This window comes from Microcaecilia unicolor, chromosome 7, assembly GCF_901765095.1.
Source record: "Microcaecilia unicolor chromosome 7, aMicUni1.1, whole genome shotgun sequence".
In the NCBI taxonomy this organism is placed as follows: Eukaryota; Metazoa; Chordata; class Amphibia; order Gymnophiona; family Siphonopidae; genus Microcaecilia; species Microcaecilia unicolor.
The window spans coordinates 307,797,261-307,821,187 of NC_044037.1; the positions used below are offsets into that span (position 1 = coordinate 307,797,261).

The following is a 23,927-nucleotide window of genomic DNA, read 5'->3' on the forward strand; positions in this document are numbered from 1 at the left end:
GGATCTGATGGCGTCAAGCACAAATGCCAAAGTCCCGTGCTTTTACAGCAGATGGAGAGATCCTCGCTCGGCTGGGTTGGATGCCTTGGCTCAACCCTGGCCTCTGGGCCTCCTATATGTGTTCCCGCCTTGGCCCTTGATAGGGCGAGTACGCCTGCAAATTCGGCTGCACCAGGGAGTGGTGATTCTCATTCCTCCGGATTGGCCCAGGCGGCCCTGGTATGCGGACCTCCTGCGGATGCTGGTGGAGGCTCCTCTTCCTTTGCCTCTGGAGAGAGTGGTGGATGCTTGGAATGCCCTCCCGCGAGAGGTGGTAGAGAGGAAAACAGTAACGGAATTCAAACATGCGTGGGAAAAACATAAAGGAATCCTGCTCAGAAGGAAGGGATCCCCAGAAGCTTAGCCGGTGGTGGGAGGCAGAGCTGGTGGTTGAGAGGCGGGGATAGTGCTGGGCAGACTTATACGGTCTGTGCCAGAGCCGGTGGTGGGAGGCGGGGCGGAGATAGTGCTGGGCAGACTTATACGGTCTGTGCCCTGAAAAAGACAGGTACAAATCAAGGTAAGGTAAACACATGTGAGTTTATCTTGTTGGGCAGACTGGATGGACCGTGCAGGTCTTTTTCTGCCATCATCTACTATGTTACCGAACCTGTTGACGCAGGGCCCGATAACCATGAAGGGTCCCTGCCGCTTTGGTCTTACGGCATGGCTATTGAAAGGGCGCAATTGAGAGACAAGGGCTAGTCTAACAAGGTCATCTCCACTCTCTTGCAGGCCCGCAAGCTGTCCACTTCCATTGCGTATGCCCGGATTTGGCGCCAATTTGAGGCTTGGTGTTTTCCAAAGGCGATCACTCCTATGCGGGCTGCTGTCTCGCCGATTCTTGACTTTTTGCAGGATGGTGTACAAAAAGGCTTGGCCTATAATTCCCTGCAGGTGCAGGTGGCAGCATTGGCATGCTTTCGAGGGAAGGTCGCTGGCCTCTCCTTAGCTGCGCATCCAGACATTGCACGGTTTCTTAGAGGGGTGCTTCAGCTCCGTCCTCCCGTGCAGGCACCTTGTCCGGCTTGGAAACTGGGCCTGGTATTGAAGGCTCTGCAGGGTTCGCCCTTTGAGCCGCTGCGGCGGGCTTCGGAGAAGGATATGACTTTAAAGGCAGTCTTCTTGGTGGCCATCACATCGGCGAAACGGGTGTCTGAACTCCAGGCGCTGTCCTGTCAAGACCCATTTCTGCAATTTTCGGAGTCTGGGGTAACGGTACGTACTGTGCCTTCCTTCCTGCCTAAGGTGATTTCAGCATTTCACCTAAACCAGCTTATTTTTCTGCCCTCCTTTACTAGGGAGGAGTTTCCGGAATCTTTTGGGCAGTTGCACCTTCTGGATGTGTGCAGGGCTCTGTTGCAGTATCTGCAGATGTCTAATGCTTTCAGGACCTCTGATCACCTTTTTGTATTGTTGTCAGGTCCTCGCAGAAGGTCTCCAGCGTCTAAAGCCACTATAGCCCGTTGGCTTAAGGAAGCTATTTTTTCTGCATATCTGCTATCTGGCCGGCCTCCGCCGGACGCCTTTAAGGCACATTCCACAAGAGCGATTTCTTCCTCTTGGGCTGAGACGGGAGCACTCTCTCTTCAAGAGATATGTAGTGCAGCTACTTGGGCTTCTAAGCTCTCTTTTGCCCGTCATTAGAGGCTGGATGTGACTGCCAGGAGGGACGCGCTTTTTTTAGCACAAGTGCTTGCGCATGGTGTGGCTTGTTTCCGCCCTATCTAGGGATTGCTTTGATACATATACTTATGCTTATGTACTTATGGTAAATGTGAGCCCTCCAAAACCCACTGTACCCACATGTAGGTGCCCCCCTTCATCCCTAAGGGCTATGGTAGTGGTGTACAGTTTTGGGGGGCTCAGCACCGAAGGTAAGGGAGCAATGCACCTGGGAGCAATTTGTGAAGTCCACTGCAATGCCCCCTAGGGTGCCCGGTTGCTGTCCTGGCATGTGAGGGGGACCAGTGCACTACGAATGCTGGCTCCTTCCATGACCAAATGCCTTGGATTTGGTTGATTTTGAGATGGACATCCTCGGTTTCCATTATCGGCGAAAACCGAGGTCGCCCATCTGTAAGGACGACCATCTCAACATTTAGGTCGACCATCTTTAAGGTCGACCTAAATGTTAAGATTTGAGCGTCCCCGACTGTATTATCGAAATGAAAGATGGACGTCCATCTTGTTTCGATAATACGGGATGCTCCACCCATTCACGGGGGCGTCCTTAGAGATGGTCGTCCCAGTTCGATTATGCCCCTCTGTGTTTTTGCCTCCAACACAATCTTATTTTCAAAGTCTCTTTGCCTTCCTTATCAGCACTTTGCATTTGACTTGCCATCCCTTATGCTGTTTCCTTTGCATGTGTAAGAGGAGAAGGAGTCTCATGGTTAGAGCAGCAGCTGAGAACTAGGAGAAACCAGTTCAGATCCCACTGTGGTTCCTTGTGACCTTGGACAAGTCACTAATAAATTGGCACCTCAGTTTAGGTACTTGAATGCCTTGCGCTTAGTGCCAGTTGGCATCTTGGCGCCAAGATTCAGTTATAGAATGCTAGCATAAGTGGGTACTAGCATGCCCTCATATGCTATGCCAGTGGCAAGCGTAAGTTGATGTGCTAAGTGAAGCGCATATAGTATTCTATGTACTCAGTGTATCTGGGAGATGTGCCCATGGCCTACCCAAGTTAGGCACTTACGACACTACTACTACTAATCATTTCTATAATGCTACTAGACATACGCAGCACTGTTCACATTATATGCAGGTCCTTTCTCTGTCCCTAGAGGGTTCACAATCTAAGTTTTTGTACCTGGGGCAATGGAGGGTTAAGTGACTTGTCCAAGGTCACAAGGAGCTGCTGTGGGAAACAAACTCAGGTTGTCAAGATCAAAGCCTACTGCACTAACCATTAGGCACTACCTTAAAGAACCTTACCTAGTGAACACAGTTGCCTTCCTGTCAATGGTGCTCTTGATGTGCACCTTCCTCTAGGCACCAGTTTATAGAGCTGCCTTCTTAACTCTCCATTGCCACAGATACAAACTTTGATTGTGAGCCCTCCACACTGCACTTCAATAGCTTTCAAGCTTACAGTCAACATACTAGAAATTCAAAAAATAAAGGTATAAGCAGCAAATTGGCTATGCAAATGTGTAGATGGTGCTACTAAGATCTGTGCATCAAACTCTCTTCCTGGCACGTAATAATATGCTTGTAGATTACCAGCAGGAGTCATAAGGTGGCAGTGTATCACATCAGATATTCTAGAGACACCTTATTGCTCATGGTGGTACTGCAGTCCCTCACATTTCCTAGGTATGTGAGACTGTGAGGCATATTTTCAAAGCACTTTGGGAGGCTAAGTTCCATAGGTTTCTATGGAACTTTGGGAGGCTAAGTGCTTTGAAAATAAGCCTCTATCTAAATTAAATTTGTCCTGTATATGTTTACTGATAATATTGGACAAATACTTTCAGTGAAGATGAGCCCATACATGTGTCAGCAGCAGTTCATCTGGATCACAGCTTGAGGTAAAAGACAAGAGGACCAGACACGTGCAGCTATTCTGCACTGAATTAGCAAACTACATTGGTTGCATGGGCTATACTCATAGTGAGCAAGATGGCAAGGCAGGAGGTGTCTAGTGTGACATAAGCAGACAATCCAAAGCTGAGGTAGGAGAGGACACCAGTAAGGAGGGAGGGGTGAGATGTGTGAGGGAGTGAAGGGAGGAGGCAGAAGAAGGGCGAGGAGAGTTTTAATAGAAAGTCTTCTCAGGTTCCAGTTTTTTTTTTTTAATATAATTTCCCTTTTTAAAGTTAAATGGTATACAGTAGCATTATTATTAACGTTCCTGCAATAAAGTACATTGTAAAAAAAAAAAAAAAGTACATTGTGACAGCATTATAAGAGAAACCAAGTGTAGTTCATCCCCAAAGTCCAATTTGTCAAGGATATAAGTCTGGAAAGATCTGGGTTTTCATTCATTCATTTATTTATTTGTAGCATTTGTATCCCACATTTGCAAATGAGAATTAAAAATATAAAATGATAGCTTTCATTGGTTCTATATCATTTTGCAATGAGCGGCATAAAATTCACCCAAGCAGGCTGTTCAGTGCAACGGTCCCCCTTATAGCAGCTCCCAGATCTTCGGTCGTGTATTAACCCCCTCAAACACACACTCTAGGGCCCCCCTCCAAAATTGTAGCTTGGGATCCTTACTGTTGTAATTGTTGTTGCCTGTAAGTGGGTTATTGCCAAAAAGATGGCAAATACTGACTGCAATTCTTTTTTTAATCCTCTGTGAAAATAGACCCTGGCGTAGGCCCTTCCAGAGATTTACTTTACAGCCTGTATGAGCGTTGCACATCAGTGTATAATACCCACTCCCTTCCTTAATCATTTCTCCTCTCCTCTACTCCACTTCCCCCATTAAGGGGCATGCAGCAACTGCAGTTCTTGCCACCAAGAAATCTCCATTCTCCTTACCCCAGGCTTTCTTAAATTCTAATATTGTTTGTATCTCTACCATGTCTGTTCTTCTATGCACAGTACATAGGGGGAGATTCTATATATGGCGCTTAAAAAAATCAGCTCAGAAATCGGTGCCAACTAAGAGTAATCTATAAGTGGCACCTAGATTTAGGTGCTTTATATAGAATACGCATAGTTGATATATCAGCACCTAAAACTATGTACCTCCATTTATACACCAATGAAAATGTGGCTGGGCCTTATTCTTTAACTAGGCGCGTAAATTTTGAAACACCCACAACTATGCCCCTTTTTGCCTGCGCACATTAGAAGTTGATTGACCAGATCCTTTTACCTTCCTTAACTTCTTTGTAACACCAATTGTATTCTTTAACCTGGTATGGCAATGCCATAACAGGTCTTTGTAAGCCACACTGATCCTGCAAATAGGTGGGAAAATGTGGGATACAAGTGCAATAAATAATAATTATTTTTTTTTAAGATGCTTGTATCCTTCCCTAGCTGCAAAGGATTAAAATACAGACTAACAGATGCTACCAGCTTTTCCTACATAAGCACGCAGTTGTGGAATGCACTACCAACAAACTTGAAAAAAATTAATGAAATCACTAACTTTTGCAAATCTCTGAAAACCCATCTCTTGAACAAGGCCTACCACGAGAATCCATAGCTTAACTATAACCCTGCACCACTCCACCTTACTCTGAATGACGCCTTTCTATTACTGTCTACTTAGTTCTTCTTTGTCATCCTTGATCTCATTGTAATACCAACTGTATCTTCTTCCCTGGAGTGGCGTTGCCATAACAGGTCTTTGTAAGCCACATTGAGCCTGCAAATAGGTGGGAAAATGTGGGATACAAGTGCAATAAATAAATAAAATAAAACCATGCTGCATGCCTCACTTCTTTTGTGTTCCATACATTTGCGGTTTGTTTTTTCTCCTCCTTTCGTTTTATCATTGGATGTGGAGAAAAACATTTTCTAATATGGTCCAAGTGTTAAATCCCTGCCCCAGCCTGCAGCTCTGCCAATAATCATTTTAGGGGCGTTTCAGGCTTTACTGAGGTGCTAGACAAGGCTCACTGTTGCCATTTCTTTTTAATTTGGAACCAGATCTTCCCTGGTGCCTACAACCTGGGGTTGTTTTTAGGGACATCTTTTGTATATTGTTGCATGCATATTTTCTTATATATTACCCATTCTCAAACTTATGGACCAATTTTGTTATAAATGACTGAAGGGATTTCTACATTTTCAAGATATTACATCAACTGTGATAAATACGATGTTATGGCCTTCAGTGTCCACTGTCAGCAAGCTGACTTTCAACAAATGATCCCCTAAAGTCCAGAGATATTCAAACCATAAAGTCTCTGAATATAGCAAAGTTCTTATCTCAATTAAAAGACCATCTGAAGACTAATGCATGGATCTTGATGGGGAACTCTATAAAATATGATATAACCAGTGTCTTCTGTCCTTTCATCTAGGGTAGGCATATTTAAGTCCTCAAGTCCCTTTCATAGGACTTTTGGTATAGACCCTGTACTATTTTCATCACCTTTCTCTGGATCATCTGTAACCTGGGAAATATGACCTCCAGAACTGGACATTATTCTATTCTAGGTGAAATCTCATGAAAGATATGCAAGGAAAAAATATTTTCTTCATTTTTGGGTAATTTTCAAAAATTTTCTCTGAAGTATAGTTTTTTTTTTCCTGTTCACATACTTGGTTTAATTAAAAAAATACTTTTAGCAGAACTTAGAGCTTTTTAATGTATGCAAATAGATTGTAAGCACCTTAATTTGTAGTTTAATGCATATTAAATTAATTTTATGCATACTAAAAATTTTAAGCCTCGCTAATGAATGTGAAAAACACATCCCTAGATTTCATGCAGGACCTGTAAAGGAAAGCTGTATCGGCTCTCTTTTTCTACTGATTCTAGCACTCCCCACATGTCTATACTGTAAGCCACCTTTATCAATTTTAATATCTATGTCAAGTCACATGGTGGGCTGATTAAATTAGTGGATACACAACTCTGTATAGACTGGTGTGCAGCTACTCCTATCCATTGAACTAGATCTACCCACAGCTTTGCGTAAACTGACTGCCTATCTAACACATATTTTGTGAGTCTCTAATACAAACAGTCAGGTACCTGACATCAATATCCTTTTCAGGTGCTATGAACTCCCCCTAAATCCCCAGGCCAGGAACCTTGGGATGCAGCCAAACTCCAAATTCATGCAATCTTTCTATGCTGCTTCTGGCATTTCTGGCAATGATGCAGTCTATCACTGTATATTGCGAGTGCAAGTCTGGTGACAGCAGGCTACACCGTGATAAGAGTAACAACTGGTTACTACTGTAATGCCCTAACACTGGTCTGGCTACGAACAGTCTGCACCAAGCCTAGCTAAGGGATCAAACAGAGGCAAGGGATCTGCAATACAAGTGCAGCAGAACAAACAGCAGACCACCAAATCCACATTGTAGATAAAAGAACTTTAATAACACCAGTCTCATCCTCTCATCCCAACACAGCGTGGACATCCCCACAAGTATCAATACACCAGATCACACCCTTTCTGTCTCAGACAGCTTGAAAATCCTCGGCGTTACAATGGACAGTAACTTAACACTAGAGAGCCAAGTGCCATCCACAACAAAGAAAATGTTCCACTCAATGTGGAAACTCAAAAGCATGAAGAAATTCTTCCCAAAGGAAACATTTTGCAACCTGATACAATCAATGGTACTATGCCACTTAGATTACTGGAATGGAATTTATGCGGGATGTAAAGAACAAACCTTAAAGAAACTTCATACCGCTCAACACACAGCAGCTAGGCTTATATTTGGTAAAACACGATTTGAAAACTCAAAACCTTTCCACGAAAAACTACGCTGGCTCCGAATCAAAGAATGCATCACCTTCAGAATCTGCACCCTGGTTTACAAAATCATCTACGGAGAAACCCCGAGTTACATGACAGACTTGATCAATTTACCAATTAGAAATACATCCGAATCAACACGATCTTACCTAAATCTGCACTACCCAGGCTGCAAAGGACTTAAATACAAAACAACTTACGCATCTAGTTTTTCCTGCATAAGCACACAACTGTGGAATGCATTACCAAAAGCCTTGAAAATGACGTACAGCCACCTAAACTTCCAGAAATCACTAAAAACCAACCTGTTTAAAAAGGCATACCCTACCAATCCAACTTAAATGCCTAATCTCTGCAACACAACCAAACTAAAGCACGTAATGGACATAACACAACTCTTCCATTCTCCGATTCCCTAATGTGGCTGTGCCACATGAACTTGATCTTACCACAACATCACCCTGTATTTGTTCACACCGGAGCCTGCAAAGGCCTCTCTGATACTATGTAAGCCACATTGAGCCTACAAATAGGTGGGGAAAATGTGGGATACAAATGTAACAAAAAAGAATAATGCCTGACGTGGCCATGTTTAGGCTAATCAGCTGCTTTAGAGGCAAGACTAGAGGGGAAGTCAACAACACTTCCCTTTAGAACTAACAATCAGGGTCAAATAGCCAAGTATCTCTGGAGGACTTCTTACATGGTTATTTGACCCTGATTGTTGGCTCTATTGTTGATTTTCCCCTCTAGTCTTGCCTCTGATGCAGCCAACTGGGCAAAACATGGCCACATCATGTGTGATGGGGCATAAATGTTTAATGCAATACTGGCTGGAAGATAAACCACAAAGTGCTTATCCCGATACAATCTGTTTATGATATTGATTTTCCTAGGTTTTAACATTGTATTGACCTGTTAGAAAAATGGATGTGTGCCCATTGGCTAAAACCTAATACTGACAAAACAAAATTTTTGTTTTAACACTAATCCAGAGCAAATTCCTAAAACTATTACTATTAAGCAAGTTGAATATAAGTTTTCTCTGGTTATTAGGATTTTAGGAGCTCAGATAGTTTCATCTCCATGAAGGCACAAGTCAACATATTAGTCAAGAAATGTTTCTTTTTAATGAGAAAATTGTGCACTATCCAAAAAGTTTTCATAGTAGATCAATATGAGCACCTAATGCATGCATGATTACTGCAACTCAGTATATGGGCTGCATGAAGGGACAACTGAGGAGGCTTCAGACTGTGCAAAATACGGTGATATGATTTTTTTTTTTGTTTATCTAAATTTGATAGGGTCTCTCCATTTTATGTTAAACTTCATTGGTCACCAATCGAAGCTAGTGTGCTTCTTACATTAGCTTGTTTTTAAACACTGCAAGGCTTGGTTCCTAGCTATTTTCTTGTGTTTCATCCCATTTTAGAACTAGAAGCTGCGATTCACCTTTCTTTCAGGCAAGGGCGAAAGGACATTGCTGCTTTTTGAGAAATGTGTGGCTGTTCAAGTCGCTAGACTGTGGAAGGACATTGCTGGAATGTTTCCTTTTTCAGTATCATATCTTCTATTTAGAAGGAAGATCAAAACTATTTTATTTAAGAAATATGAATTATAAGCTGGCTTTGTTAATTTTTTAAGACATTTATGTAATTCCCAGAGATCTGTTCCGGTCTCTTTTCAGCATCTGTAATCCACTTAGATCTGAAAGGTGACAGCAGAATACAGGTCCAGATGTTAATATTAGCTACCTGCATTGGAGGAAACAGTTTAATTCGTTGCTGGTTGCTGGATGCAGGTACAACCTTGAAACGGAAGAGGAGATTAATTACCATTTAGGACTCATCTTCAAAACCTATCACATTGAGCATGAAGTATGGTGTTAAATGATTTGAACATTTAGCCCTATTTACTTTTGAGTGTCACTTATTTAAAAAGGGGGGTTTGAGTCTTGGGTCTCCTTTGGTACTGCTTTTTAACATATTTATGAATGATCTAGAGATGGGAGTAACTAGTGAGGTAATTAAATTTGTTGATGACACAAAGTTATTGAAAGTTGTTAAATTGCAAGAGGATTGTAAAAAATTACAAGAGGACCTTGGGAGACTGGGTGTCTAAATGGCAGGTGACGTTTACTCTGAACAAGTGCAAAGTGATGCATGTGGGAAAGAGGAACCCGAACTATAGCTATGTAATGCAGGGTTCCACATTAGGAGTCACTGACCAAAAAAGGGATATCGGCATTGTTGTTGCTGATATGTTGAAACCCTCTGCTCAGTGTGCTGCGATGGCTAAGAAAGCAAATAGAATGTTAGGTATTATTAGAAAAGGAATGGAAAACAAAAGTGAGGACATTATAATGCCTTTGTATTGGTCCATGGTGCAACCGCACCTCGAATATTGTGTTCAATTCTGGTCGCTGCATCTCAAAAAAGATATAGTGGAATTAGAAAAGGTACAGAGAAGGGCGACGAAAATGATAAAAGGGATGGGACGACTTCCCTATGAGGAAAGGCTGAAGCGTCTAGGGCTCTTTCATCTTGGAGAAAAGGCGGCTGAGGGGAGATATGATAGAGGTCTATAGAATGAGTGGAGCGGAACAGGTAGATGTGAATCGTTTATTTACTCTTTCCAAAAATACTAGGACTAGGGGGCATGAGATTAAGCTGCAACGTAGTAAATTTAATACGAATCAGAGAAAATGTTTCTTCACTCAACATGTATTTAAACTCTGGAATTCGTTGCCAGAGAATGTGGTAAAGGTGGTTAGCTTAGCGGGGTTTTAAAAAAGTCTGGGTAGCTTCCTAAGGAAAAGTCCATAAACCATTATTAAATTGACTTGGGGAAAAATCCACTGCTATTTCTTGGATAAGCAGCATAAAATGTATTGAACTTTTTTGGGATCTTGCCAGGTATTTGTGACCTGGATTGGCCACTGTTGGAAACAGGATGCTGGGCTTGGTGGACCTTTCATCTGTCCCAGTGTGGCAATACTTATGTGTTTATGTTTTGAGAGCACAGACCTTCTACTAACTTTGTTTAAATGTAGGGGGGAGGGTGGTTCTTGGGGAATGGAAGTTTGTACTTGTCTATTGTACAAGTTGTCTGTTCCTTTCTACCTCAATAAAAAAGATTTGTTCTAAAGTCCTTTTATCAACAACTTCGATTTGGTGGTCTGCTGTTTGTTCTGTTGCCAGGTCTAGGTAATTCACAATTCCACAACACTACTGATAGAAGGTGGGAGCAGTCTGACCATGTCACCCTGCTCCTTCATAAATTTCACTGGTTATCAGTACACTACACGTCTGGCATTCAAAAGCAAATATTTGGCACATGAATTATACAAAGAGAAAAGAGTGTTCTGAAGACTATGCTACTTCTTTGTATAATCAGTTCACATAAGTACCAGTATTGAGATGCTACATGTTTAGATTATACATCTTGCTGTGCTGTTGGGCAACAAGGTATAGTTTAGGAAGCATGGCAAAACATGATTGATGCATGTAGCAGCCCAATAGCAGTACTTACATGTACAAAGACGTAGAGGAATATTCTGCATAATTTGAAATGCCTAGGGTAGACAGTTCAAGTTATTTTCTTGAGGTCCTGTTGAAAATTTACCACTGTGTTTCTCATCTTCGCCTACGTACTTGAAGAACAGGATCTCACTGTGTGCTGTTAGAGGTTCTGCTTGGGAGGACCTTACAGCTCTACTACTACTACTAATTATCATTTCTATAGCGCTACAAGGCATACGCAGCGCTGTACACCATACTCCAACCATATCTTTCCACCAAAGGAAATCACAGGATGTGACACCCTGCAGTGAGTGTTCTCATTGTAGAACGCCCTCCTAGAGGGCCTACACCTAACTCGACTATCTACCTCAGGAAGCAGGTGAGAGCCTCATCATCATTTAATAGGTGAGAAGACGGACAAGCAGTTACCTACCCCCTGATTAAGACCAGCTGCATACATCACAGAAGTACCAGCAGACACATGCACAGATCAGCTGTCCACCTTCATCTATTCCAGCTGCTGTGCTAAACCCTCTCGTCTGTCTACATTCCACCTCTGCCTGTCCATTTGGTTGACTGTGAAGATGTTTTCATGCATATTGTGCTTCTAATTATCTGTGCATTGTCATATATCATATGAATGCATTTCTCTTTTGTTTTATGTGTTATGCTGATACAATATCATATGATGATTATTACAGTGAGTTAATGTGTGTTTTATTATGGTCACGTCACTGTAATTATACTTTGTTATACTTGCTGTACACAGTGTTGCATTGATTCTTCAAATGTTAGTAAATAAACCTTAATCACTGAATATGAAAACCTCCCAGCATTCCTCTTGCTCTAGCCCCTGACTTATACCAAAGACACCTTGAAACAATCAGCCCTGAGGTCCTTTTCCTACCCTGTAGATCATACTACGATCCGCATCTTGTTTTTATAAAACTTGTTCCACCTGTAAATCAGACGTGATGTGCTGAAAAGAGCTCTTATAACATTGAACAACAGTTTAATGGAGTACAATCTTAGGGCTTGATTGTGTGCACACGCAGAGAGAACACACACACATTTACATCTTTTGGAGCAAGTGTAAGGGGTCTGTTTACCAAGCTGTGGTAAAAAGGGCCCTGCTTTAGCGGCGGGGGCTTTATTGGCTACATACTACAGCCCTTTTTACCGCAGCAGGTAAAGAAGGCTGAAAATAGCCATGACTGTGTGGTAAGATTGCTCTTATTGCATGGCCATTGAGGTGATGGTAAGGACTCCCATGCTAACCCACTGGTAACCCGGGTAGCGCATGGCGCTGCCAGGAAGTGCCATGCTAAAAAAAATACAGGCTGATTTTTTTTCTCCCTAGCTCAGGAAATGGCACGCACTGGGACTGGAACTACCATTGGTTCCAGCTTCAGATTAGCGTCCAGTAAGCCCCCTTTGGGCTTACTGCCGCTTTGTAAAAGGGCCCCTCAATTTGGTGTGAGACTGTTTTCTATAAGAGGTTGTTACACAAGTCCTATAGGTAACTTTTCCGTTATTAAAAAAAACATCTTTTCCCAGCCTTGCACTAGGCTCTCTGATATACAGTTAGCCCCATCCATATGTCTCAGTTTTGTTACGTAGTAAATGATGGCAGATAAAGACCTCAACGACTGCCCATCCAGTCTGCCCAACAAGATAAACTCATTTTACGTGGTATGTGATACTTTATATGAATACCTGCGTTTGATTTGGCCTTGCCTTTCTCAGGGCACAGACTGTAAAAGTCTGCCCCACACTGTTCTTGTACTAAAAGTTCTGAAGCTAACATCGAAGCCTCTTAAAATTTACACTCCAGCCCATCCCTATCCAGTTACAATCGGGGGCGTAAACTGTAGAAGTCTGGCCAGCACCGGTTTTGCTTCCCAATTACCGGCGTTGCCACCCAATCTCCACAAAGATTCCGTAGACCCATTCCTTCTAAACAGGATTCCTTTGTGTTTATCCCACACATGTTTGAATTCCATTACCATTTTCATCTCCACTACCTCCCGCGGGAGGGCATTCCATGTATCTACCACCCTTTCCATGAAAACATACTTCCTGACATTACTCCTGAGTCTGCCCCCCTTCAACCGCAATACGTGTACTCTAGTTCTACCACTTTCCCGTCTCCGGAAAAAGGTTCATTTGCGGATTAATACCTTTCAAATATTTGAACGTCTGTATCATATCACCCCTGTTTCTCCTTTGCTCCAAGGTATACATGTTCAGGTCAGCAAGTCTCTCATACGGTTTGCAACGTAAATCCCATACCATTTTTGTAGCTTTTCTTTGCACCACTTCCAGTCATTTTACATCTTTAACAAGATACGGCCTCCAAAACTGAACACAATACTCCAAGTGGGGCATCACCAGCAAATTATAGAGGGGCATCAACACCTCCTCATGGCCGTTGCCTTGTCACATTGTTTCTTCGCCTTCATATCCTCCGACACCAACACCTCAAGGTCTCTATCCTGAGTCGAGCTTACTAATCTCTCCCCTCCTATTCGGTATCTTTCTTTTGGATTTCTGCACCCCAAATGCATCACTCTGCACTTCTTGATATTACATTTTAACTGCAAGACCCTTGACCATTCTAACTTTTGGAGATCCCTTCTCATTCTAGTCCCTCCAGCAATATGTCTCACAAATATATTAAATAGAATAGGCCCCAGCACCGACCCCTGAGGAACTCCACTGCTCACTGCCACAAAACACTCCTTGGAATCACTGTGGATTGAAATTCCATGTGCAAAGGGGAAAAGGATAGTGATAGGAGTGTACTACCGTCCGCCTGGCCAGGACGAACAGACGGATGTGGAAATGTTAAAGGAAATCAGGGACGCAAACAAACTGGGCAACACAATAATAATGGGGGATTTCAATTACCCGCATATAGACTGGGTTAATGTAACATCTGTACACGCAAGGGACATAAGATTTCTTGATGAAATCAAGGACAGCTTCATGGAACAGCTAGTTCAGGAGCCGACAAGAGAAGGAAAAATACTAGACTTAGTCCTTAGTGGTGCTCATGATCTAGTGCAGGGGGTAACGATATGAGGGCCGCTTGATAACAATGATCATAATATGATCGGTTTTGATATTGGCATTGAAGGAAGTGAAACTAGGAAATCAAGTACGCTAGCGTTTAACTATAGAAAAGGTGATTACGACAAAATGAGAAAAATGGTGAAAAAAAGACTGAAAGGAGCAGCTCGCAGAGTAAAAAACTTGCATCAGGCGTGGATGCTGTTTAAAAACACCATCCTGGAGGTTCAGGACAAATATATTCCACGTATTAGAAAAAAGGGAAAAAAGACTAAACGTCAGCCGGCGTGGCTAAACAGTAAGATAAAGGAAATCATTAGAGCCAAAAAACAATCCTTCAGAAAGTGGAGAAGAGAACCAACTGAAAGTAACAGGATAGATCATAAGGAATGCCAAGCCAAATGCAAAGCGGAGATAAGGAGGGCAAAAAAGGACTTTGAGAAGAAATTAGCGTTGGAAGCAAAAATACATAGTAAAATTTTTTTTAGATACATTAAAAGCAGGAAACCGGCCAAAGAGTCGGTTGGGCCGCTGGACGAAAATGGTGTTAAAGGGGCGATCAAGGAGGACAAAGCCGTAGCGGAGAAATTAAATGAATTCTTTGCTTCGGTCTTCACCGAGGAGGATTTGGGGGGGACACCGGTGCCGGAAAGAATATTTGAAGCGGGGGAGTCGGAGAAACTAAACAAATTCTCTGTAACCTTGGAGGATGTAATGGGTCAGTTCAGCAAGCTGAAGAGTAGTAAATCACCGGGACCTGATGGTATTCATCCCAGAGTATTAATAGAACTAAAAAATGAACTTGCGGAGCTACTGTTAGAAATATGCAATCTGTCCCTAAAATCGAGTGTAGTACCGGAAGACTGGAGGGTAGCCAATGTTACTCCGATTTTTAAGAAGGGTTCCAGAGGAGATCCGGGAAATTATAGACCGGTGAGTCTGACGTCGGTGCCGGGCAAGATGGTGGAGGCTATTATTAAGAATAAAATTGCAGAGCATATACAAAAACATGGACTGATGAGACAAAGTCAGCACGGATTTAGTGAAGGGAAGTCTTGCCTCACCAATCTAATGCATTTTTTGAGGGGGTAAGCAAACATGTGGACAATGGGGAGCCGGTTGATATTGTATATCTGGATTTTCAGAAGGCGTTTGACAAAGTGCCGCACGAAAGACTCCTGAAGAAATTGCAGAGTCATGGAATCGGAGGTAGGGTATTATTATGGATTAAGAACTGGTTGAAAGATAGGAAGCAGAGAGTAGGATTGCGTGGCCAGTATTCTCAGTGGAGGAGGGTAGTTAGTGGGGTCCCGCAGTGGTCTGTGCTGGGTCCGTTGCTTTTTAATGTATTTATAAATGACCTAGAGATGGGAATAACTAGTGAGGTAATTAAATTCGCCGATGACACAAAATTATTCAGGGTCGTCAAGTCGCAGGAGGAACATGAACGATTACAGGAGGACCTTGCGAGACTGGGAGAATGGGCGTGCAAGTGGCAGATGAAGTTCAATGTTGACAAGTGCAAAGTGATGCATGTGGGTAAGAGGAACCCGAATTATAGCTACGTCTTGCAAGGTTCCGCATTAGGAGTTACGGATCAAGAAAGGGATCTGGGTGTCGTCGTCGATGATACGCTGAAACCTTCTGCTCAGTGTGCTGCTGCGGCTAGGAAAGCGAATAGAATGTTGGGTGTTATTAGGAAGGGTATGGAGTCCAGGTGTGCGGATGTTATAATGCCGTTGTATCGCTCCATGGTGCGACCGCACCTGGAGTATTGTGTTCAGTACTGGTCTCCGTATCTCAAAAAAGATATAGTAGAATTGGAAAAGGTACAGCGAAGGGCGACGAAAATGATAGTGGGGATGGGACGACTTTCCTATGAAGAGAGGCTGAGAAGGCTAGGGCTTTTCAGCTTGGAGAAGAGACGGCTGAGGGGAGATATGATAGAAGTGTATAAAATAATGAGTGGAATGGATCGGGTGGATGTGAAGCGACTGTTCACGCTATCCAAAAATACTAGGACTAGAGGGCATGAGTTGAAGCTACAGTGTGGTAAATTTAAAACGAATCGGAGAAAATTTTTCTTCACCCAACGTGTAATTAGACTCTGGAATTCGTTGCCGGAGAACGTGGTACGGGCGGTTAGCTTGACGGAGTTTAAAAAGGGGTTAGATAGATTCCTAAAGGACAAGTCCATAGACCGCTATTAAATGGACTTGGAAAAATTCCGCATTTTTAGGTATAACTTGTCTGGAATGTTTTTACGTTTGGGGAGCGTGCCAGGTGCCCTTGACCTGGATTGGCCACTGTCGGTGACAGGATGCTGGGCTAGATGGACCTTTGGTCTTTCCCAGTATGGCACTACTTATGTACTTATGTACTTATGTACCTTCCTTTCCTCTGAGCGGATTCCGTTTACTACCACCCTCTGCCACCTGTCAGTCAACCAGTTTCCTATCCAGTTCACCTTTTAGTCCTAAGTTCAGCATTTTCAGCTTATTCACGAGTCTTCTGTGGGGGACCGTATCAAAGGCTTTGCTGAAATCCAAGTAAATTACATCTAGCTCACATTTATTTATTTATTTATTTATTTATTTATTGCATTTGTATCCCACATTTTCCCACCTTTTTGCGGGCTCAGTGTGGCTTCCTTCATCCAGTTCTTTGGTCACCCAGTCAAAGAAGTCAATTAAATTCATTTGGCAGCATTTTCCTTTGGTAAAGCCATGTTACCTCAGGTCCTGTAACCCATTGGCTTCTAGAAACTTAACTATCCTTTCTTTCAGCAACGACTCCATTATTTTTCCTACCACTAACGTGAGACTTACGAATCTGTAGTTTCCCACTTTTCCCCTGACTCCACTTTAGTGAAGAGGGACCACATCTTCTCGTCTACAATCTCGCAGAACCACTCCTGTCTCTAAAGATCTATTAAATAAATCTTTAAGAGGTCCCGCCAGTACGTCTCTGAGCTCCTTCAGTATCCTGGAATGTATCCCATCCGGCCCCATAGCTTTGTCCACGTTCAGATTCTCCAGCTGCTTATAAACTCTCTTCCGTAAACAGCGCAGCATCCACTCCATTCCCAGATATTCCCTTGGCAGCCAACCGTGGTCCTTCAGCAGGATTTTTCTCCGTGAACACCGAAGAGAATTGTTTAGCACATTCGCTTTATCCTCATCACTCTCCACATAGCCATTCCCATTATCTTTCAGTCTCGCAATTCCATTCCTATCTCTTCTCCTTTCTCAACTATATCTGAAAAAGGTCTTGTCACCTTTCTTTACATCTTTAGCCATTTTTTCCTCCACTTGCGCTTTCGCTAGCCGTATTTCCCTCTTCGCTTCTTTGAGTTTAACCCGATAATCTTTTCTGCGATCCTCTCGTTGCATTTTTTTGTATTTCTTGAACAAAGCCTCTTTTGCTCTTATTTACCATTGGCCTGAACAATCTCCCTACTTCCTTCCATTCTGCAGACAGGACGTTCAATCCACATCAGACAAGTTGAAATCTCCCAACGGTAGCACCTCCCCTTTCATACCAATCTTTTGAATATCTTCTATCATCTCCTTATCTAACGTCTCCGTTTGTTCTGGAGGTCTGTAGATAACCCCTGTGTGCATACAGGTTCCATCTTCTCTTTCCAGGTTGATCCATAAAGCTTCTTCCTTTCCCCAGATCCCCCGCTTTTCAGCCACTCTGATATTGTCTCTCACATACAGCACCACTCTTCCACCCCTTCGGCCCTCTCTATCCTTCCTAAAAAGATTATACCCCGGTATAGTCACATCCCATTCATGGGAATCATTGAACCACGTCTCCGTAATAGCAACAGTATCCAAGATTTCTTCAAACATCAGGGCTTGCAAGTCTTGAACCTTTTTACCTAGATGACGATCATTTGTGTTCATTGCTTTCCATGTGCATAGTGAGTTTAGGTGTTTTTCTAAATTTAGATGACCTTTCCCTCTGCCATCATGTTTATTCTGGGGGTGACTTTCTGAAATCCCTTGTTTCCTTTTGTCACCCCCCACCCTCTAGTTTAAATGTCTAGAAACATACTGTCTGAATTTCTCCCCAAGGATCCTTTTTCCCGTCACAGAAAAATGTAACCCATCATTTTAGTACAGCCTGTTATTTTTCCACATATTACACATGCTCCTATATATATATATATATATATATATATATATATATAAAACCTTCTTCTATATAACAAGGTTGAAGCCACTTGTACTGTATTCTTTTATCCTTTGGTGTGTGAACAAGCCATACATAAGTGCTAACCGCTCACCAGGCTTTTTGACATCACTTTTCATTCTGTCTACCCGGGGGGAGGGAGCATTTCATTACAGATCTTAGCATTAACTGCCAAAAGGCAAACCTTTCTTTTTTAGTCCGCCACAGTCTGCATTGAAAATGCCACTGAGCATGAAAGTTATTCAGACACCTTTATGTGAATATTCAGTGTAACCTTCCTAGATATTTTAGATTGTAAGCTCCTTGAGCAGGGACTGTCCTTCCATGTTAAATTGTACAGCGCTGTGTAACCCTAGTAGCGCTTTAGAAATGTTAAGTAGTAGTAGATAATATATCGGATAACATTAGGACTGCTGCTTGTAAGAGCAGAGTCATCCAGGTATCTTTAGGTTGTCCACACCGAATCTCAGTATCAACCTGCTAAAAGTTAACTGTGCTCTGGGAACACCCACAGCCTTGCCTCTTTTATACAGGTAAATTTGGGGGGGACAGCCATTTGCCCAAACAAAATTCAACCAGTGGGTTTGGTGGTGATGGTGGGGAAGTGATACATAAACCAGTGGAATTTGTACAGGTCAAAACTCCTCAAAATGTCAAAGGCTGTTATTCAGCCCATATCGGTCAATGGTTCTTGAAACACCAGACTCCGCAGGTGAAAACCACTGGATATTCAGTGCTGGAATCCGTGAGTGTTCAGGATTCAATGCAGATCGGCACAGCCACCAGTTTAACAATATTCAGACCACAAACCAGATAGCTAACTAAGGTGGTTGTATAGGATCGTTACTAACTGGATAGCCTGCAGCACTGTCTGGATAATGCTCAGTCACGAGGCAATATTTAGCAGTACTGTCTGTTAGTTCCGCTTACCTGCTAATCTGATATATGCTTTTGAACATTGGCTGGATAATGTCTAAGAAAATATTCATTTTAAGCAGCCCCAGGCCAGATCTGAGGCAATGCACTATTCACTTTTCTGTGTATCACCAGCCTCTGTCCTGTCTCTTTCATCCAGTTTCTAATCCAGTCCACTACCTTGGAGCCCACCTCAGTCAATCTGTCAGCTTCCTAAGTAGGATGTTTAACTTGCTATTCAACATAATTCTGTTCTTCTCGGTCACTTTCTTATTCTGATACCATATCAACCTTTCCCCTCCCCAGTAGGCTAGTGGTTAGTGCAGTGGACTTTGATCCTGGGGAACTGAATTTGATTCCCACTGCAGCTCCTTGTGACTCTGGGCAAGTCACTTAACCCTCCATTGCCCCTGGTACAAAATAAGTACCTGAATATATGTAAACCACTTTGAATGTAGTTGCAAAAACCTCAGAAAGGCAGTATATCAAGTCCCATTTCCCTTTCCTTGTCCACTTGATCATTCATTTATATGTTCAAGAAACATCACGCATTTTATGAGTGCATTTGTATAACCCACCCTGGGCATTTTCAATATGGGGAGAGAGGCAGAGAGAACTAAATGCTTCAGTCAATCAATCATTGTTTGCTTAGACCTGCTCATTTTGTTTGGATTCAATGAACCAGGATATGTATTTCCAAAAAGTACTAAAGAAATGTATTTCTAATCCAAACAAATGTTTCAACTCATGTTTTTGAAAAGATTTGCAGAAATCCATGTAAACCACATTGAACTCACAGCCGTAATCTATTTTCTAATCAGAAAATCAATTAAACTCAGCAGATTTGTTTGCCTCTGGTATAGCCGTGCTGCCTTCAGTCTCTCACTACCCTTCCTTCTTCAATACCTTCTCCATAACTTTCCTCAGAACAGGTTAAGACTAGCCAGCTTGTAGTTTCCAGCTACTTTGATTACCAGGGAATATATCTGCCCTCTCCCAGTCCTGGGGAATCAACCGTCATCTCCAAACATGGATCCTTCACAGACAGACCAGAACCTCTGTGTTTCAACTACACTTTCCTTTATCATACATGAGCTAAAAATATACTAGTTACCTGGCTATTTTACAGCATGGCACATGTATATTGCAAATAATGATTAACTGGCTCCAGCAAAGGCATCTTTCTGCACAGAGTCTGTAAGTGCTCTGGACTGCTAACTCGTTTGCGTTCCTGGGGGTTATTTAATATAAATCTGAACTTCTGGCATTATACAGGCTGACTTCTGCATCCTTAAACCTTTATGTTACCTGAAATGGGGGGTGGGGGTCATCCAGGTTTGCTAGGTCATAAACTGGCATCACAGATAAGCACCTTTAATCCAAACAGGCAGCCTTATAGTGGAATCTCATGAAGATGGAGCAGAAGGCTAGCTCTGAATAGAAGCTGTTGTAAAATGCATCGGATGTGAAATAAATGTTGACTTTCCAGTCTCTGATAAGTGGCCCTGTACCTTGAGTCACAATTGGGGTAATTCTCTGAGGAGTCGCCCAGTTTTCTTCATCAGGAACACACGTAAATGGCGTACTGCAGTCACTTATGAGTGTAGGTGCCGTCTTACAGAATACTGACTGGCAGAAAAGTACACATCATGTTTTGCTGGTAGGCGTGTGCATGAGCAAAGTTAGGCTGGGCATGAGCTGAGCATACCAGTACATGCATAATTTTTTTTTTTTTAAACATATCATTTACATTTGCTCTGGCTAACATCTAGGTGCATTTACAACAGTGTAACTGGTGTGCTTTTGCGTTTTCTATCAAAACTAGGCCTGAACCCTCTTATCCTAGGCACCCTGTTGCAGAAATTACCCTCAATATGCCACAGGGCAGTTAAATGTTAGAAAGATGGAGGTCACTAGTGAAATAACCTGTTACCATTGGACAGGGCTTTGTGCAGTTTTATAATAAACAACTGGCCCCAGCTGACCTACACAAGGTTTTCCAAATTACATGAGTGCAGGAAAGCCTACCACCAAGTTGCAGATGTCCATGGAAAGGTATGACCTAGCCAAAGGCAGCTGTGAGTGTGGTGGTACCTGTCACAAGACAGTTCCACAAAAGGCTGTGGCATGTCACATAGATGCCACATTAGCACAAGGGAGTCGAGTCTCCAGCTGCTGTACCTCCCTGCCCCATCCCTTGTCCCCACAACCATTACCTTCCATTTCAATGATGGCAAGGACAGCGCTGGTCATAGCTTCTCCCAGTTCATTTTGGGCCACACACGTATACACGCCTGCATCTTCCATGTTACTATCCCGAATCCACAGTGTACCATACTCCTGCCCCTTAGAGGTAATGAGGTTCTCATTCTTATACCACGTGAGAACAGGTTGAGGGTGGCCTGTCACTGTCACCTTTAGACTGATATCACAGCCTGACCCTATGGCCGCATTCTTCAGCTTGCGTATAAATACAGGTGCCATCTTGGTGACAGCTGCAGCCTCCTGAAGTCCTCTATGATCTGTTGTTACTTTGGCACATTTTGGGGGTATGTCAGGATTGGGGATTGCCTCCACAGGTCTCCCTCTTGTGAGGTTCATGCTGATCTGGGCTCTGTGCATGGTTCCTGCAGGTAGAAGATAAAGCCTGGGTGCAAACGCTGCTGTTAAGTCCCACAGTCTGGGAGCAGAAAAATTTCAGCCAGTTATCTGCGCAGAGTCTGTACTTGCAACTGGATCTCTGATCCTGCAGTGTCCTGAATGCCAGGTGTATCTTGATGAAAATTGCAGCCAATATCTGTCAGTGCAGAGTCTGTACGTGCAACTAGCTCTCTGATCCGGCAATGTTCTGCTGGCCAGGTGTATCTTGATGTAACCCAGTTTTGCAGTTCCACAGGGCACAGTTCAGTTCTTTTCCTGACCACTGCTCAGCTAGTGTTTCTCTGATTATTTCTCTTTGGGCAGTGGAAGCTTTGTCTGCAGCAGGCCCATATAGGACTGAGGGTGGCAGGTCCTGGAGGTGTCCTGGTGTATGGCCGTGCTGAGCTCTCTGATCAGCCCCCCCCCCCCCCCCCAGTTCTGCTTCTCTGAAGTGGCAGTGGCAGCTGTCTCTCTTCTGGAGTGTCACATTCCTTGGACGCCCTCCCCAGCTCCTTGTGCAAAGATAGCAGACGGGCCAGGAACTTTCCATATCAGCACAGAGCTCAAAGTGGATCCATCTCCCTAAGGTCCTAGAGACAGTCTACACAAGGAAGGACATGTGATGGCAAGGGGTTGGTCCTCAGGAAGAGCCACCTGTGCTATTACTCCGTCTGCAACCCCTCCTGCAAATAGCTCCAATTACACTCAGGAAGCATTTGCATGGCTTAACTACTGAATTATTTCTCATGCCTGTAAGGACAACCAGTGTTTGGATGGGGCCCAGTTCTGCAGACCTTGATATTATGGCTGCAGATTAACTCCAGGCTTCTCTGACCAAACCAGAATGAAAGCAGGCTCTACTCACTCTAGCATGAGCAAGATTTCAAACATGCCCACCAGTTGTGCCTGTCAAACATTGCATAGCCATTCCTTTCAACTATCAATGCTGCCCCCCCCCCCCCACACACACACACACACAAGCACACCCTTTCCCCATTCTCCAGAACCTCAGGCAGCTTGTTTCAAGACTACATCATTAAACGCCTCCTCTGTGGGCTCTGGTCCAGCATGACGTCACGATCAGCATCTCTCCTAGCTCCTTACTTGTGATGGTATCACACACATGACACAGTGCAGTGTATGGTGTCATGAACGGTGGATGTCCGGGAGCAGCTGAGAGAGTTTCATTTCTAGAGGTAGCAGGGGAATTATTCCTGCTCAGGGCCACTATAGTTCACAGAAACCACACGCATGCCCCCTACCATCGAAGCATATTTCAGTGGTACCTTCTTACATTACAGAACAACGCATAAATCAGCAGCTAATTTCAGACTGTTCAGACAGAACTGAGGAAGAGAAGGGACAGCTGCGCCGGCCCCACACCAAACTCTAAATGGCACAGTCAACTGCTGTTGTGTTTTAAGATATATAGTATAGCCCATGATGAAGAAGACAGACAGGAAAGACAACCTCTCTTTAATGCTGAAGACTCAGAGCAAAGGTCTCACACTTTCTTCTAGAAGATGGAGCAAATCTGATTGTCAACAGCCCTGACAGTTCCTCTGCCATCTCTGAAAACTGACAAAATTTTGAGCATTCTGCCTCCATCTCTACACCATCACCAGGGCAGGAGTAACACTTTGGGGGGGGGGGGGCTAGATAAAGGTGCATAGTCTATCTCCTCACAGTTCCTTCAGGCTCCCTTGTATGGTGCCAGCACTGAAGAGGAAAACAAGCCATAAGGTGTCTTTGCAGCGGAATGAGGCAGGTGCTGGTATCATCCGCAAGGGGAGGGGCTGCCTGGGGAAAGGCACTGGAGGAAGGAAACCTGTTTTCCCTACCATGTGGACTCCCCAGTGAAAGAGTCACCATCTTCAGCCATAGGGGAAGAAGCCACTACCTCTGGCTATATGCAACAAAGGAAGCAAACCCTGGCCCCGTGTTTGGCTGAACAGTTCATTGAGTGAAGAGGGCACTGTCCATCTGGCTTGTGATGCTGAAGGGGCTAGAGACTAGAGACACGTGAAAGAGAAACTGGGTATGGGAGGGCAGCATTGCTGTGGAGTGCTATTATCTGTTGCTGAAGGGTGATTGATAGAGAGAGTAACTGCTGTGGATGAGT

At 43.4% G+C, this 23,927-nt stretch overlaps 1 protein-coding gene across 1 annotated transcript in view; it reads right to left on the minus strand.

The window, feature by feature from the left end:
* The window catches only part of SPEG (striated muscle enriched protein kinase), a 495,656-nt gene extending 473,457 nt beyond the window's left edge, over positions 1 to 22,199 (minus strand). The window contains exon 1 of the mRNA XM_030208751.1: positions 21,382 to 22,199. Within this exon, the coding sequence (XP_030064611.1) occupies positions 21,382 to 21,787 (406 nt within the window). The 5' untranslated portion in view covers positions 21,788 to 22,199. The remainder of the gene's footprint in view (positions 1 to 21,381) is intronic.
* Between the last annotated feature and the right edge of the window lie 1,728 nt (positions 22,200 to 23,927).